We start from the raw sequence: 16,318 nt of genomic DNA on the forward strand, positions 1-16,318 counted from the left end.
ATTTAAGAAACAAAACAGACAAACGTAGAGGAAGGAAGGAAAAATATGATAAAAAGCAGAGAGGCAAACCATGAAAAACTCTTTAACTATAAGAGAACAAACAGGGTCGCTGGAGGGGAGGTGGGCAGGGGGATGGGGTAAATGTGTGACGGGCATTAAGGAGGCACCTGTGATGAGCACTGAGTGTTATATGTAACACTATTTGAATCACCAGATTCTACTCCTGAAACTAATACTACACTATTTGTTAACTAACTGGAATTTAAATAAAATCCTGGAGAAAATTAATTAAAATTTCAAAAAAGAAAATCCAACAAAATTTTGGCAAAAAATTTAAGCATCCATTTTTCCAAGGAAAAATATGGATAATGAGCACATAAAAAGGTGCTCACCACCATTAATCATTGGGGAAACAGAGACTAAAACCACTTGTTAGAATTTTGAAATTAAAAAGGCTGATTACACTAAGTCATGACTAGGATGTGGAGCAACTGGAACTCTTAGACACTGCTTGTGAGAAAATAAAACTACTTTAGAAACAGTTTGGTGGCTCTCTGCTCCTCCCCGTTCGACAGACAGCTGCATCTTCTGGTGCAGGGCCAGCTGCGTCCCCTAGACACGATGGTGAAGGTCGAAGTGAACGGATTTGGCCGTATTGGGCACCTGGTCACCAGGGCTGCTTTTAACTCTGGCAAAGTGGATATTGTCGCCATCAATGACCCCTTCATCGATCTCAACTACATGGTGTACATGTTCCAGTATGATTCTACCCACGGCAAATTCCACGGCACAGTCCAGGCTGAGAACGGGACACTTGTCATCAACGGGAAATCCATCTTCCAGGAGCGAGATCCCGCCAACATCAAATGGGGTGATGCTGGTGCTGAGTATGTTGTGGAGTCCACTGGGGTCTTCACCACCATGGAGAAGGCTGGGGCTCACTTGAAGGGCGGGGCCAAGAGGGTCATCATCTCTGCTCCTTCTGCTGATGCCCCCATGTTTGTGAATGGCGTGAACCACGAGAAGTAGGACAACTCCCTCAAGATTGTCAGCAATGCCTCCTGCACCACCAACTGCTTGGCTCCTCTAGCCGAAGTCATCCATGACCACTTTGGCATTGTGGAGGGCCTCATGACCACCGTCCATGCCATCACTGCCACCCAGAAGACCGTGGACGGCCCCTCTGGGAAGCTGTGGCGTGACGGCCGAGGGGCTGCCCAGAACATCATCCCCGCTTCCACTGACACCACCAAGGCTGTGGGCAAGGTCATCCCTGAGCTCACTGGCACGGCCTTCCGTGTCCCCACCCCCAATGTGTCGGTTGTGGATCTGACCTGCCACCTGGAGAAAGCTGCCAAATATGACGACATCAAGAAGGTAGTGAAGCAGGCATCGGAGGGCCCCCTCAAGGGCATCCTGGGCTACACTGAGGACCAGGTTGTCTCCTGTGACTTCAGCAGTGACACCCACTCTTCCACCTTCGACGCTGGGGCTGGCATTGCCCTCAATGACCACTTTGTCACGCTCATTTCCTGGCATGACAATGAATTTGGCTACAGCAACCGGGTGGTGGACCTCTTGGTCCACATGGCCTCCAAGGAGTAAGAGCCTCCTGGACCGCCAGCCCCAGCAAGAACAAGAGGAAGAGAGAGGCCCTCAGCTGCTGGGGAGTCCCTGCCCCAACTTAATCAACCCCAACACACTGAGAATCTCCTGACCTCCGATTTACATCCTAGACCCCGAGGAAGGGGAGGGGCTTGGGGAGCCCTACCTTGTCATGTACCATCAATAAAGTATACTGTACCAAAAAAAAAGAAAAGAAAAAAAAGAAACAATTTAGTAATTTCTTTAAAACTTAAACATATTTGCCATCTTTCCAGGATCCTCTCTTTGTACATTTCTTTTTTGTGTAAAAAGAACATATGATTATTTGAAATTGAGTTAGCTGAAAACTATATAACCCAACCTTAATTTTGATTTTGCATAATGTTGCTAGTTTATTCTCCAAGTTGGAGTGCTCTTTTAGCTTAGCCACAGTCTTTCTTTCAGACTTTGTACTTCTCTGTTCTTAACAACCCCAAAAGTACTGTTGGCAGCTGGAATGGCTGTTGTTTCATCAACTCCCAGAATTTCCACAGTGGTGGCCAGGGCTTCAGGGAGCTGAACAGGAATGGAAATGAGAAAGGGTGAACAAAGGGTTTAAATAGTTTAGTGTATAAACTGGCTTATATAAGAATAGGCTTGCTTCTCATTTTTCATTTATGTAGTTGTGGCTCAAAGGATTGTGCTGGTTTTGAATGTTAGCTTTGACGCTATTTTGAGATTCTAGACATGCTGTCTATTTATAAAGGACTCAGAGGATTGGACTAACTAAGAGTAAATCCAAAGTCAAGGGAGCAAGTCTAGCCATTGAAGATAGTCACCTCCACAGGCCATTAGGAGACTGACTTATCTTTTACTTTCATCTCAGGAGCATTTGTTTCTTCTTCAGAGAGTAGATACTCTTCTATATATAACACGAGGGCTTACAAATAGAGTCAAGTAAGTGTACTGGCTGCCAAGGGGAGCAGAACAGTTCTGGAGAATCCACGACAATAGGCTGCCAATCACAAGAAGACCACTATTAATTTAGAAATTTTAAGCCTTGCATGGTAAGAATTTCCAACAAAAGTACAGTTTTCTTTAAGTGAGTTAAAATTAATGGTACATTATATACTGATTTATTTTTTTGGATATCATTCCATATAACAGTAATGTTTTAACTTTATTTTATTTTTTTTAATAATAAATTTTTTATTGGTGTTAAATTTGCCAACATACAGAATAACACCCAGTGCTCATCCCGTCAAGTGCCCCCCTCAGTGCCCGCCACCCAGTCACCCCTACCCCCCACCCTCCTCCCCTTCCACCACCCCTAGTTCGTTTCCCAGAGTTAGGAGTCTTTATGTTCTGTCTCCCTTTCTGATATTTCCTACCCATTTCTTCTCCCTTCCCCTCTATTCCCTTTCACTATTATTTATATTCCCCAAATGAATGAGACCATATGATGTTTGTCCTTCTCCGACTGACTTACTTCACTCAACATAATCCCCTCCAGTTCCATCCACGTTGAAGCAAATGGTGGGTATTTGTCGTTTCTAATGGCTGAGGAATATCCCATTGTACACATAAACCACATCTTCTTTATCCATCATCTTTCGATGGACACCGAGGCTCCTTCCACAGTGTCTATTGTGGACGTTGCTGCTAGAAACATCGGGGTGCAGGTGTCCCGGCATTTCGCTGCATCTGTATCTTTGGGGTAAATCCCCAGCAGTGCAATTGCTGGGTCGTAGGGCAGGTCTATTTTTAACTTTTTGAGGAACCTCCACACAGTTTTCCAGAGTGGCTGCACCAGTTCACATTCCCACCAACAGTGCAGGAGGGTTCCCCTTTCTCCGCATCCTCTCCAACATCTGTGGTTTCCTGCCTTGTTAATGTTCCCCATTCTCACTGGTGTGAGGTGGGATCTCATTGTGGTTTGGATTTGTATTTCCCTGATGGCAAGTGATGCGGAGCATTTCCTCATGTGCTTGTTGGCCACGTCTATGTCTTCCTCTGTGAGATTTCTGTTCATGTCTTTTGCCCATTTCATGATTGGATTGTTGTTTCCTTTGCTGTTGAGTTTAATAGGTTCTTTACAGATCTTGGAAACTAGCCCTTTATCTGATACGTCATTTGCAAATATCTTCTCCCATTGTGTAGGTTGTCTTTTAGTTTTGTTGACTGTATCCTTTGCTGTGCAAAAGCTTCTTATCTGGATGAAGTCCCAATAGTTCATGTTTGCTTTTGTTTCTTTTGCCTTTGTGGATATATCTTGTAAGAAGTTACTGTGGCCGAGTTCAAAAAGGGTAATACATCCTTTAAAGACTTCTAGGACAAGTCCACGCTGTTCTTACTTTTCTGTTAATATTAATACTAATTTTTTTTGAAAAGACAACAGCTCTATTTTCTATAATTCAGTCTTGGTGATATTTATCTAATTATGCACTAATTTTGATGTAAGGAATATTATTTTTTAATGGAATATAATTTTCTATCTATAAGTTTGCTTCACACGATATAATTGTGACACTGTGTTCTTAATTATGTCCTCATTTTACAATTCTTATATTAAGAAATTATATTACATGCATTTCTATTTGGAAGAATATTTTTATTTATTGAATAAGGCTTAATTTCTGGTTCTGAATAGCATAGTACCATTTGCCACTTTTAGATGGAATTCATACTAGTCCCTGAAGTGTAATACACTCTGAAACAGCTAAAGCATTAGAAACTTTGGTGCTTGAGCCCTTAAAAGTATTTCCATTCTAAACCAGCTACTAGGATGGTACCTAACTAAAAATATTAGTATAAATTGTTCTTTTAGCTCTATATTCTGTCCCTTTTTTGTTCTTAATACTTTCTTAAAAAGTCACTATAGATAGCAAATAGAAGGATGACAACAGAAATCACACTGCCTCTTTTCCTGCTCCCAATTCCAACTCGTCTTCTTTAGAGCCAAGCAGCTGCTGATGCAGATAGGTAGATGGCACCTGGAGGTTCAGCCACGAGACCTGTTGTGATGCTTTCCCGCCTCTGGGACAAACTCCAGGTTGCATCAGTGCAAGGGAGCCCTTGGAAAGGATTCAAGGGGCAGGTGAGTGATAGAGACTACAATCCCGTATTCATTCAATTTATTCACTAGTCAGGGTAAAAGAAAGAGGTTTGCAGATGAACAGAAAGTGAGAGAACATTCACATTAGATACCCTAGCCAAGAAAAATGCTTGACAAGTGACTCTTAAATATTTATAAGAGTAAAAATATTTGTAAAATACAAATTTTAAACGTTTGGCAAACCCAACAGTGTATTTCTCCCCATAATTGAAGTTCTCCCCCCCCCCCACCTCCGTGCTGCTAAAATTTAGCAGGTTATGTTTATATAGGCCGATGTATTTAGAGAGTCATCACATTTCATCTTCAGGGACAAATGTATTATTCTGGACAGATTTTTCTTTTGAACAGAATCAAAAACTCATCCTTATGCTTTTAGATCTGTGGAATTAATTGCTTTGACTTCATGACTGTCCTATGATTTAGTTAGAAGGATTCTGAAATTTGGAGTCAGAAGGGCTTTAATTTCCATCTGTCATTTACTAGTAGAGGCAAGTTACTCAACTGCTCTGGTTTTCTTTATCTTTGAATATGAAACTTATAGATTGTTAGAGAAATTAATGAAAATATAAATATGTCTTAACAGGTATTTTTATCAGAAACATCAGTCATCTTTAGGAATGATAATTACATATCTTCAAGACAGTGGTTATAAATGGAGGAGGGAGGGAGCTTCCACGTAGGGGGATTTTATAGGGTAGGAGGTTTTAATAATATTGTTATTTTGTTTTTGTTTTGTTTTGGTTGTGGGTACTCCTCATGCTGCATAATTTTCTATGTCTTAAACATTACTTGTTAATCTTTCGTAATGAAATATGTGGAACTTTCCCATGTAACATCTTAACCAATAGTGTCCAACATTTTTCTATCAGAGGACACTGCTTCCTAGGACATTCTGAACGAACACTTTATCATATTAGTGAAAAGTGTGATTTGTTTACTATTAGCTTGCTAGGGACCTGCTAGTCAGAGTATCATTTCCTTCAGTCTATTTTAGTTATGTTATATTGCAGAGTGTCACTTTTCTACTGTGTATGTTAGGGAGATGGCAGGGGTCACAAATCCTCTGTTTGGGGATTGAACCTCGCTCTTAAAAGAACTACTTGCCCCCACGCAGTATTGGTGCTTTTGGAAACTTAGAGTCTCATGAAAACCCAAGAAATGCCAGCCCTGGGTTTGTACCCCTGTATGACAACAGTGAGGTGGTGCTGGAGTCCGCTGCCTCCGTGAGCTGGGCCGCGAGCTGCGCTGTTCTGCACCCTCACTGGGCTCCCTGCTACTGAGGCCAAATGTATTTGCCTCTTATCGTCATAAATGTTTGTACCAACTGCTTGGCCTCCTTGGGGAGTTGAGCTTGTGACTGACAGAGTTGTGTTCAGGAGATCTCACGGTCTTCTACTGATACTTTGCCGTGATAGCTTAACTTGATGTACATATTTTCAGTACTTTATAGACCCTGGTTGTGTACATTTTCTCTATAAACATGACAGAAAGTACTGCTTTTAAGTTTGTCAGTTCCTCCCTCTGTCCTATCCAGTCAGTCCTCTCCTGTTACCAGGTCCTTATTTCTCAAAGCCAGCTCTTCCTGTCCCCCTTACCCCCTGCTCCACCTCAGGCCCTCATCATCCTTGCTTCCTGACCGAGCTCCCTGCCGCAGTCACGTTCCTCTCGGTTCATCAGGTGAATCGCTATGCAGCTCCCGCTCCTCATGCCGCTGTTTCACGTTCTTGAGTCTCTCTGTCTTCTGTGGCGAGATCCGCCAACTTTTCCTTAAAGGTCCAGATAGTAATTATTTTAGGCTTTGCTGGCCCGAGGTTTCCTGCCACAAAAAATTGACTCTGCTGTTATTGGAGTGAGCACAAAAGCACTCGTAGACAGTGTGTAAACACATGGGCATGGCTGTGTTCCAGGAAAGCGTATTTACAAAACCGGGTCACTGGTCTAGGGCCATAGTTTGTTAACCCTTCTTCTACGATATGAAAGACTCTCCCTGTCTGTCTCCTTGTCTTAACTACTACTTTTCCATCCTGTTTCTTACAGTTTATTCAGAAGCACCATCCAAATTGTTAAACCTTTCTTGTACATCTTCTTTCTGTATCCAATTATGTAAGTCTTTTCATTCAAACCATTTTTTCACAGAGAAATATTAAAATATATCTTATAAAATGTTAATTCTCCAATGATGGCATCATATTTAAATATGAGGTTATTTAGTCACTTGCTGACGTCTTTATAAATATATAGTAAAGTACAGTCATAAGTGTTTAAAAGAGTTTTTAACAGGTCTTTCATAAAAACCCATAACCTTGATATAATCCATGTTATAGCTTGGATACCGTCAACACATTATCTGAGAATCTCAGAATAAGGTCACTGGTAGGAAAGTTGTTTAGTTTCAACATTATCAACGGTATTGAATCATTATCAACGGTATTGAGAAAACAATTTTAGGACGTTTAGTAGGAATTAAAATCATGTAACTCACATTGTGTCCTATCTTCATCATAGTTGCCCCTTTCAAATAGTTAGGAAAGCAGAAAATACTTGGTTTTAGGATATGACTTGCCTGACGTATTGGTGGTCAAGTTGCTACTTGAATTCTAAAACCTCGCTCTCGCTCCTCAGCTTTCCATATGCAAAAAAGATAACAGGACTTGATAAAGTAAAGTGTTAAGTATATTAGCAATGTGGGTTTTACCTTGTTATTAAATTGCAGTTTTTAGGCTATTGCTATTTGGTACTGATTTAGGTGCTGATTTAGGTATCATTGATTGATGCTGGATAGTAAACAAAACCTTTTTCCAGTAAATAAATAAATAAAATAATTATTGCATCATATTAGTGAAAAGTGTGATTTGTTTACTATGGTGAGAGAGTAGATTGGTAGAGCTGCTGTGATGGAGTTTTGTTAAGATGTGGATGGATATTAATATTATGGTAAAGTCCTCTAAATTTTCTGATATTTGCATTATAATACATTAATTTAAAACTCCATATATTAAAACTGACTTCTAAATATCTTTTATGGTTGATTTTTAGCCACCGGCTGAACAGGCCAAAGCCAGACTACAGCTGGTTCTTGAAGCTGCTGGTAAGTGTTCATAATTAACCTTACTAAAATGAAAAAGTACTAAAGTCTTAACATGTTTATAGGTGGGTCAAAGAAAAAGCACCTATTTTTAAATATCCTAACAAATTTATGAAATCCTGGTTATATGTATGGCCATATTTTATAGTAAATATTTCTCGCTACAGTATAATGCTAAAAGGGCATTCTTTACCTTTTTATTTATAAAATTGACTTCAATTAATTTCAATTTTAATAAAGTCCAGGTTATTGATTTTTGTATTTTATGGACTGTGCTTTGGTGGCATATTTAAGAATTCTTTACCTAACCCCCACATCACATCATGAAAATCTCCTAGGTTTCTTTTTTAAAAGTTTTATACTTTTACATTTAAGACTATGATCTGTTTTGATTTAACTTTCGTATAAAGTGTGAGTTTAAGTCAAGATTTTCATTGTTATAAAGAAAACAAGGTAAACATAATTTAGTAATTTCTCCAATTGCATTGGACTAACTGGACTATTCTGAATACCATTTAACCCTAAAATACTGTATGTTTTGTTTTTCAGTGTTATAATATGAGTGACTTTGACTTTACATATAATCCCCAGATTCACGTACACATTAAAGATTTCGCCTTTTTAAAAAATGTAAAAGATGAATGTTATCTTTTCTAAGTACTGATATTTTACTTTGAATCTTAATGTGCACTTCAAAATATATGTAACTAAATAAGTTGTCAAGGTTAATTAAACATAAGGTAGGTTTAGAATAATATCACCAAAGTAGTACGTATTTTTTAAATTATTTACTTTTTAAAGATCTTTGTAAAGAGTTCATAATTTCCAGTTGGAAAATAAGAATTCGTTTTTAACATCAAAAGTAATTGCAGACTACCAAATTATAATAGTTGTATTTTTAGTATTCATCGATTGAGAAAATATGTATGTGTATATTGATTCAAGGATTTCTTGCATTAGCTCCTACTCAGAGTGTCCACAGTGTAAAGATTGGGAGCACCACTGTATATGACATACTACTTTCATAAATCACTAAGAGTATTAAAGGATAAGAATTGATAAGTATTTTGACTATGAGTCTCTATACCACTCCATATTACTTTAAAAGTCATTTATATTTTATGCACTAATACTACTAACTTTATTTTTAGTTATATAGAAATAAAGATTTCTACATAGGATTATAGTTTTGCTTGCTATCAAGTTTTTCATATTTTGACTCAAATGTACTCTAAAATAAATGAATTAATAATAAATCTCTATCATTTACATATTGTACATTGATTTCTTTAGTAGCATTTTGCTTTGAAAAATTATTTCCAGTTTATAATTTGAGTAATGGACAAACCCTTGCTTTAAAGAAATTATTTATGATGCTTAGTCCAAAAAATATTTGTTTCCATTAATACAACTATAAAGAATTCATTTCATAGTTTTATACAGGTATCTTTATCCTTAAAATTATTTGGAAGCATATTATAAAACAGATCTGACACTCCAAACTTCATAGTGTATAACTTGCTTATATTGGTCCCAGCTGTCACCCCTCATATGTATAGATAAAGAACTAGATTCTGTGAATTTGACACACATTCAAAATATGACAATTTAGAAATTTAAAAATGTACATTAGTCTGGATAAGGACAGACCTTAGTTACATGTAGCATTATTTACTTAATAATTTTCTTCATTTAACATGCTGTCACCAGCTTTTCCCTCTCATCAGTAACACTTATGATATACATCCTATTACAAATTGTGTTTACTATAATTTAGATTATTTTCTTGGGATTGATTACCATAGAAATGAGTTTTTGAGGTTAGAGGGTATTAATATTTAGAGTAGCTTTTTATGCATTTTTGCTAAATTGTTTTGCAAAAGGTCTGCACTATTTTACATTTCCAGTGATTAAACATTTTTACCAAGACTTCACTTTTTGATGCCAATTCCATGAATATATTGCCTTATAATATGACATAACATATTATACCCTTTGAAAAACATCCAGTTCTTCCCCCCCCCCCCCCCCCCCCAGTACTTCTTTTAATGAGAACTTTGGACTTAGAGAAAAGTAGGTGGATGGATAGGGAGCATATAAACAAGTACATAACTTATTATCAAAGTTCTAGATCTCTTTCAGTGATGAATATAAAGTGTTTATTGTATTATTTAAAACAAATAAAGGGAGAATAAGATGAACTTGAGCTCAGTCTGGAAGTCTTGCAGTTAAAGTCTAGCCTAGTCCTAAGATTAAGGTACATGGATAAGAATGTCTGATAGCACCCATTTTGTCATACTTGGGTTCTTAGGGAAAACATCCTTGACTTTGGTGCCTTAAAATTGGGTACAAGGAAAGACTTAAGGCTGCATGTTAGATTCTTGAGACAGGATTTATTTCAGCTTTATAATTACTATAATCTGGTAGATAGGGTTTTTATATAAAGAAATCCTGAAGTTACGTAGTCCTTTATTCTAACTGTACATCCCAGAAGAGAGTTTTATATATTAACATTGCATTGTTATTAATTTATGAGTGAATATCAATACTATTGATTTGGAATTAAAATTTGGCAACAATTATTAGTGGTATGATTTCAAAAGACATATATATATATATATATACGAGTATAACATTAAGCAAAATGTGATTGTAGGATATCATGTATATTATACAAACATGAATTTGAAGTCATAGATTTTATTGTATTTATCATATTTTTATACATTAAACTTCCATATTTATACTTTGTTATGCTCAATCTTCAGATTTAGATAGAATCTTTTTTCATGTTCATTAACAAATTACAATTGAAACCAAATTTCATGTTTCTTGTTTAACTTTTAATTCAAAGGTGATGTAAAGTTAAGGTTATACTAAGATTGCCTTTCTGTTATTTTCAAATGGCAACAGGACACAAAGTTGTAGAATCATATAAATTTGTAAGACTGAATCTTTAAGTTGTAACCTCAGCTAATGGCTTATCCTATGATATTGAGTAAATCATATTAACCCTTTGTGCGTGCTTTCCTTTTTAAAAATGCTTTTACCGTTCTCCCATTTTTATTAAGATGCAAAACTTTGAAATTTTTAGCTGACTTCTTAAGAGACAGTGATTCACCTAGAATAAATGATCTTATTTTGAAAATTTTTTATATTTATTCCTTTATTATCTTTCCCACTGACATCTCCTTAGACAAGATGTCAAACATTTCACCCAAAGGTTAATCCATAAGTTCCTAATTGGTCTCTTGCTTCAGTTCTCTTCTGCCAAGATGGTAGTGAATAGTGGAAAGGTTCTAAGCCTACTTACTTTTTGTGGCCTTGAGCAGTTTGATGTCTATTGGTTAGCCAAACATAGGGTTTTTTTTCTTTTTAAATGGAACATGACAGATGTATATATTTTCTAGTTTACTGTAGTTTTTCTCTCTTTTTAAAAATAAGTAATTTATTAAGGCGAAATTCACATAATATAAAATTAATCGTAATTGTTTAAAAGTTAACTAATCAGTGGCATTAAATACATTAATATATTTACATTAAATATATCAATACATTTACTGTGCTGTATAACTACCACCTGTCTCTAGTTCTAAGACATTTCCGTCACTGTAAAGTAAAACCTCTTACCTATGAGACAGTTTCTCTCTACTCCCTGAACCCCAGCTCCTGGCAACCACAGTCTGTCCTCTGTTTCTGTGGATTTATCTATTCTGGGTATAATGGAATCATATAGTATGTGACCTTGTGTGTCTGGCTTCTTTACTTAGCATAATGTTTTGGAGGTACAGTCACATTGTAGCATGTGTCAGTATTTTATTTCTTTTTATGGCTGAATAATATCCAATTGTATATATATACATCATTTATTTATCCACTTATATATCGATGGACATTGGAGTTACTTCCACCTTCTGACTGTTGTGAATAGCGTTGCTATGAACACGCATATACATGTATTTCTTGGAGTACCTGTTCACAGTTTTGGGTGGTATACACCTAGGAGTGTAATTGTGGGGTAATTTGGTAATTCTGTTTAAGTTTTGAAGAAACCACCAAACTTTTCCAGTGTCTGAGCAGTATTACATTCTCATCAGCAATATACAAGTATAATTCCCTGTTGTTTCAGCTAAATCACGTCACACATTTAAATTACCTATTTGAAAGTATTTTGCTTTAGGAACTTCTCTGTACCATAATTTACTCATTCGTAAAGGGGAAAGATAATAACTACCTCATAGGATTTTCGTGAAGATAAGTATAAAAAGGGATATGTCTAGACCAGAACCTGGAAAATGGTAGCCACCAGAAAATGTTTATTTCTATATTGCTTTTTGTGATTATCACTGCTGGGTGGTTCCTTCTCAGCCACCATTTGCTCATGCTACTACTTGGGCTCAAAATTAGTCCCTGGCCCTCAGTTTCTTACAAAATCAATTTTAGGCTTCTGTGCTTAAGGTTCTGTATGGTGGATCCACAGATTTTTCTATATTTACTATAATTCATTTCTGAACTTCTCATTATTCTTTAAATTACTTCTCTTTTCTACCTATAGATCTTTGCTCATGATTTTTTCTTTTCTAGAAATGACTTCCTCCTTCCTCTTCCCACCTCTAAACACTTCTAAATGAATCTCCAATAAGATTTCCACATGATTTTTGTGACCATTCCAGGACATAATCTCTCTCTCTCCTTTTTTGAATTCTTTCTGTCCTTGTCTGTGCATGCCATTTATGTTGTTACTTACTCACATATGGCTGATACTAATATTTAATTATTTCGTTAGTGTTGAACTTATTTTCCCATTAAATAATAAACATGATGCAGGTCAGGAACCAGAGCTAAAACATCTAAGCCTTTACCAGGAGTTTTAACAGCACTTACAGAGAGTGGAACTTTACCAAATAAGAATCCAGCTATTAGTCTTTGGTGAACAAGTCATTGTGAAGAAACAAACAATCGGGAAATAACTGAAAATTAAACCTTTTAAATGGTGGTATGCTCATTTTAACCACTAATTCATTTAAAATGAATACACAAAAAGTTCTCTGGCTTCTAAAATAGAAGATACTGATCAATAGTTGGACTTTTTAATCTTAAAATTGAAGGTAGTACATGACAAAAAAGATGATGAAACAATATCACACAAGAGGAAGAAAGAAGACAGTAAGTTTACTTAAAAGACTTGTGTCTATTACTTTTGTTTTCATTGTTGTTTGACATATTAGCAGCAGTCCAAACATTATTTGGGTTTTCTGCAAAAACACAGTATCATCTTATGCCATATGTGTGCATAGGTCTGAAGAAGAATTTAAAGGAGAGATTTTTTTTCTAAAATGTACATATTTTTCATCAATATGAAAAGATGACTCTTCTCACAACATGGTTTTAAGACACATTTTTCTCTACAATCTTTTTAATATTTTACTTTTAATAGAATTATTGACGCAATCTTTAAAATTATATCTCTAATATTATAAAAATAGAAATTTCCTTTAGTACATGAATGGTAAATAACTTTTATTATAAAATCTGTGTGTAATATTTCATTTTCTAAATAATGCCTAAAACTTTTTCTGTTTTGCCTTATAGTTTTTTTAAAGCACATTCATAAATCCTTTATCATTTAACTCACATCACAGCATGGAGAGCTAATTAACTCCATTTTACAAATATCATGAAAGCATAAATGATTTGTAAAAGACCACATAGCTAGCAAGTGACAGAACCAGGACTCAAATCCAATGATTTCTGACTCTTGAGCTATTTCTGTGCATAGTTTAAATCCCTGAGTTATGTTGGGCAGAGAGGACGACGATAGAAAATATTTCCATATACATACTTTATTTTGTTAGGTATAGTGCTATAGTTCCCTTACAGTAAAATAATTTCTATCCTCAAGCCTTAGTTTCTGAAATGAGTTTTTTCTAATTGATAATAAAAAATTATTAAAGTTTTAGCCAGAAAAAAAATGTTATTTTCCTTAACTGTTAGAGTGCTCATAATAGCAAAATTTCTGTTAATTTTGAAAATCCTGATAACGTTTTATGATCAACAATGTTTTGATCTTCAGCCTCAGTAAGGACTTACATTTCAGTTCCCCTTGCTGGGATAGAAGCTGATTAAGTATTGTGAAACACAGATGAGTTACACACATGCACACTACGTCCAGACAAGGAGCTGTGCTTAGCAGTAAGTCATAAGTGCCTCATTCTGTCTTGATTCTTCTGCTGCATGTGAAATTTAGATTTTATTTTCTTAGTTAGCAATTAAGTATCTAGAAGCCTATTCCTGAGCTTTTCTCTTCATAGCTGTGCAATCTTCAAAGTCCGAATACTTTTCTAAAGTCCATTCTAACTGTAAATATCTGTGATTCTGAGAATTACAAAGGAGAGTACCACGATGGTGTTGAACCATTTCTGGGAAGCACAAGAAACCATTCTGCTACCCTGTCTTAAAACCAACAGAGATTTTGCTTTATAGGTTTCTGACCACTGATCTGTGGCCCCCAAGAAATAGGCTGATTTGTTGAGAGAAAAGCTGTCATGTCAGATCTAAAAAAACACTGAGTAAGTGACTGAAAAGTTAATTTCCCTTTCATAAAATAAATAGTTTTAGGCTTCTTTTTTTTCCTTGTACAGGATTCTGTTTGTTAGGATATTGGCAGTCTAGATTCATACTCAGTCTCCCTAACTAACTTTGTGAATAGTCTCCTTTAGTTTCCTCATCAATAAAATGGAGATATTAATAGTACATAATTAATGGTCGTCACAGAGTTTAAGGGAGTTAACATTTGTAAAACGTTTAGAACAATACCAGGTACATAGTAAGTGTTCAGTAAATGATAGTAGTTGGTATCAAAGGCAGTATAGTATGGTGGTGAAATTCTCATACTCGGTTGGCCTGGGTGCCATTCCCAGCTCCATAATTTACTCATAAAGCCATCGGAGGGTTGGTAAAGAACTTCAGTTCTTTCATACATGAAATGGGAATAATACGTACCTTTAGAGATTTTATGAGAACTAAACAAATTAATGTAATAAAGTGTTTAGAATAGCACCTAACACGTAACTAAGTGTTCTATAATTGTTAGCAAGTAGGAATGGTCTTTTATGGCATCACACAGTGGTGAGGTAATTAAGGAAGAGACATTGAGCCAAACATTCTCCTCCTACTGGCATACATAAACAGAAGTCATCAAGAATTAAGAAGAGTGTTTTTTAAAGAAACAAATGATTAACACTTTAAATAGTTTAATTGACTTTAGCATTGGTTAAACCTTTTTATCATCATAGTTTCTGCAAGTTTCAGAAATTGTGCATAAAACCTGATAGCTTTTATGTAGAATCAAATTGATAATGTTAATTTAACTTCCAGTTTCCAATAATGAGCATGATTTTTTGCTTTATGTTAATTCAAAAAGATAAAGTAGTGCTTCCTAAAGAGAATTACTAAGTGAATTGCATTTTAAAAGTATAAGTTACTTGTTTTAGCGTCAGTTACACATCTCTATTTGAATGACTATTTATCCTTAATAATATTTAGTAAGAAGAAAGCTATCAGCTAGAGTCTAACAATATCACAGCAACTTGCCATGTTTGAGCAGATGTTAAGCAGACAGTAGTTGAATGTTAATTTTGAGAGGGTGGTATGTTTAAGCCTAGCTGAAGTATGTTGCATGTGGGCTTTCTAGACTCGAGTACAATGCTGGATCTCTGGGGAGAATTTTAAAACTAAACCTCTTTCTTTGGGGTCCTCTATATGGACTCTCTCAAGTCAGTATAAAGCAGATCATCCCTAGGCTAAAGCCCTTCAGCTTTTGTTATTGGGCTCTGTAGACCTGTAATTAGGCCTCCTGGCAGGCCATGCAGGCCAGTTAATGGTCATATGGAGTTTCTGTGAGGCAGACTGGCTTTGTATAAATCCTGGGTAGGAATACGTTTATGGGTCACTTCCTACCAGGACCATGCTTTGTCCTTATGCCCTGCGGGCTGACAGGGAGCAGGTTCCCTTGACCATGGACTGTTCAGTTTGCAACTCAAAATCTACTCCACTAATCCCCAGTGTAAACAGAGGATTTAGAAGGGCTTCTGTCACTTACAGTTGCCAATTCACTTGGGTGTCTGTGAATTTATTTTTTTCCCCAGACTTCATTATTGAAAGACTGACAAGTGTGTAAGATTTGGATGTTTGTTTATATGTCAAATGTGCTGTTTATTTTTTTCAGGGATTTTATAATCATTGTAAATAATTTATCTAAAGCAGAATTATGTAATGAGCTTTTTTATTGATCACCCTTTAATATTTTTTAGTTTAAGCCATTAAAAAATTTGGAATGATAGCCTGCCTTTTCCTATAAAGGAAATTATAGGTCTGTTTTTTTGTTGTTTGTTTGTTTGTTTGTTTGTTTTATAAGAGTAAAATAACACGATGTAAAGAGGTTTACCAAAAAATGGCTAATGCAGATTTCAGATAAGTCAAATAATTTTGTACATTTTATATTAAGTAAAAATGCCATTTTTGCATAAATGAAA

At 35.9% G+C, this 16,318-nt stretch overlaps 1 protein-coding gene, 1 long non-coding RNA gene and 1 pseudogene across 4 annotated transcripts in view; 2 read left to right on the forward strand and 1 right to left on the reverse strand.

The window, feature by feature from the left end:
- Positions 1-16,318, forward strand: part of LOC119865448 (arginine and serine rich coiled-coil 1) — a 396,620-nt gene that overhangs the window by 222,023 nt on the left and 158,279 nt on the right. Inside the window, exon 7 of the mRNA XM_038571315.1 lies at positions 7,736-7,787. Coding sequence (XP_038427243.1) covers positions 7,736-7,787 — 52 coding nt within the window. The remainder of the gene's footprint in view (positions 1-7,735; positions 7,788-16,318) is intronic.
- Positions 1-16,318, reverse strand: part of LOC102154446 — a 91,174-nt gene that overhangs the window by 17,332 nt on the left and 57,524 nt on the right. The gene's annotated exons all lie outside the window — the stretch shown is intronic.
- LOC119865446 lies at positions 585-1,793 on the forward strand (annotated as a pseudogene). Its single transcript, XR_005377282.1, has one exon. The product of XR_005377282.1 is annotated as a glyceraldehyde-3-phosphate dehydrogenase-like (transcript).

This window comes from Canis lupus, chromosome 23, assembly GCF_011100685.1.
Source record: "Canis lupus familiaris isolate Mischka breed German Shepherd chromosome 23, alternate assembly UU_Cfam_GSD_1.0, whole genome shotgun sequence".
Taxonomy (NCBI): Eukaryota; Metazoa; Chordata; class Mammalia; order Carnivora; family Canidae; genus Canis; species Canis lupus.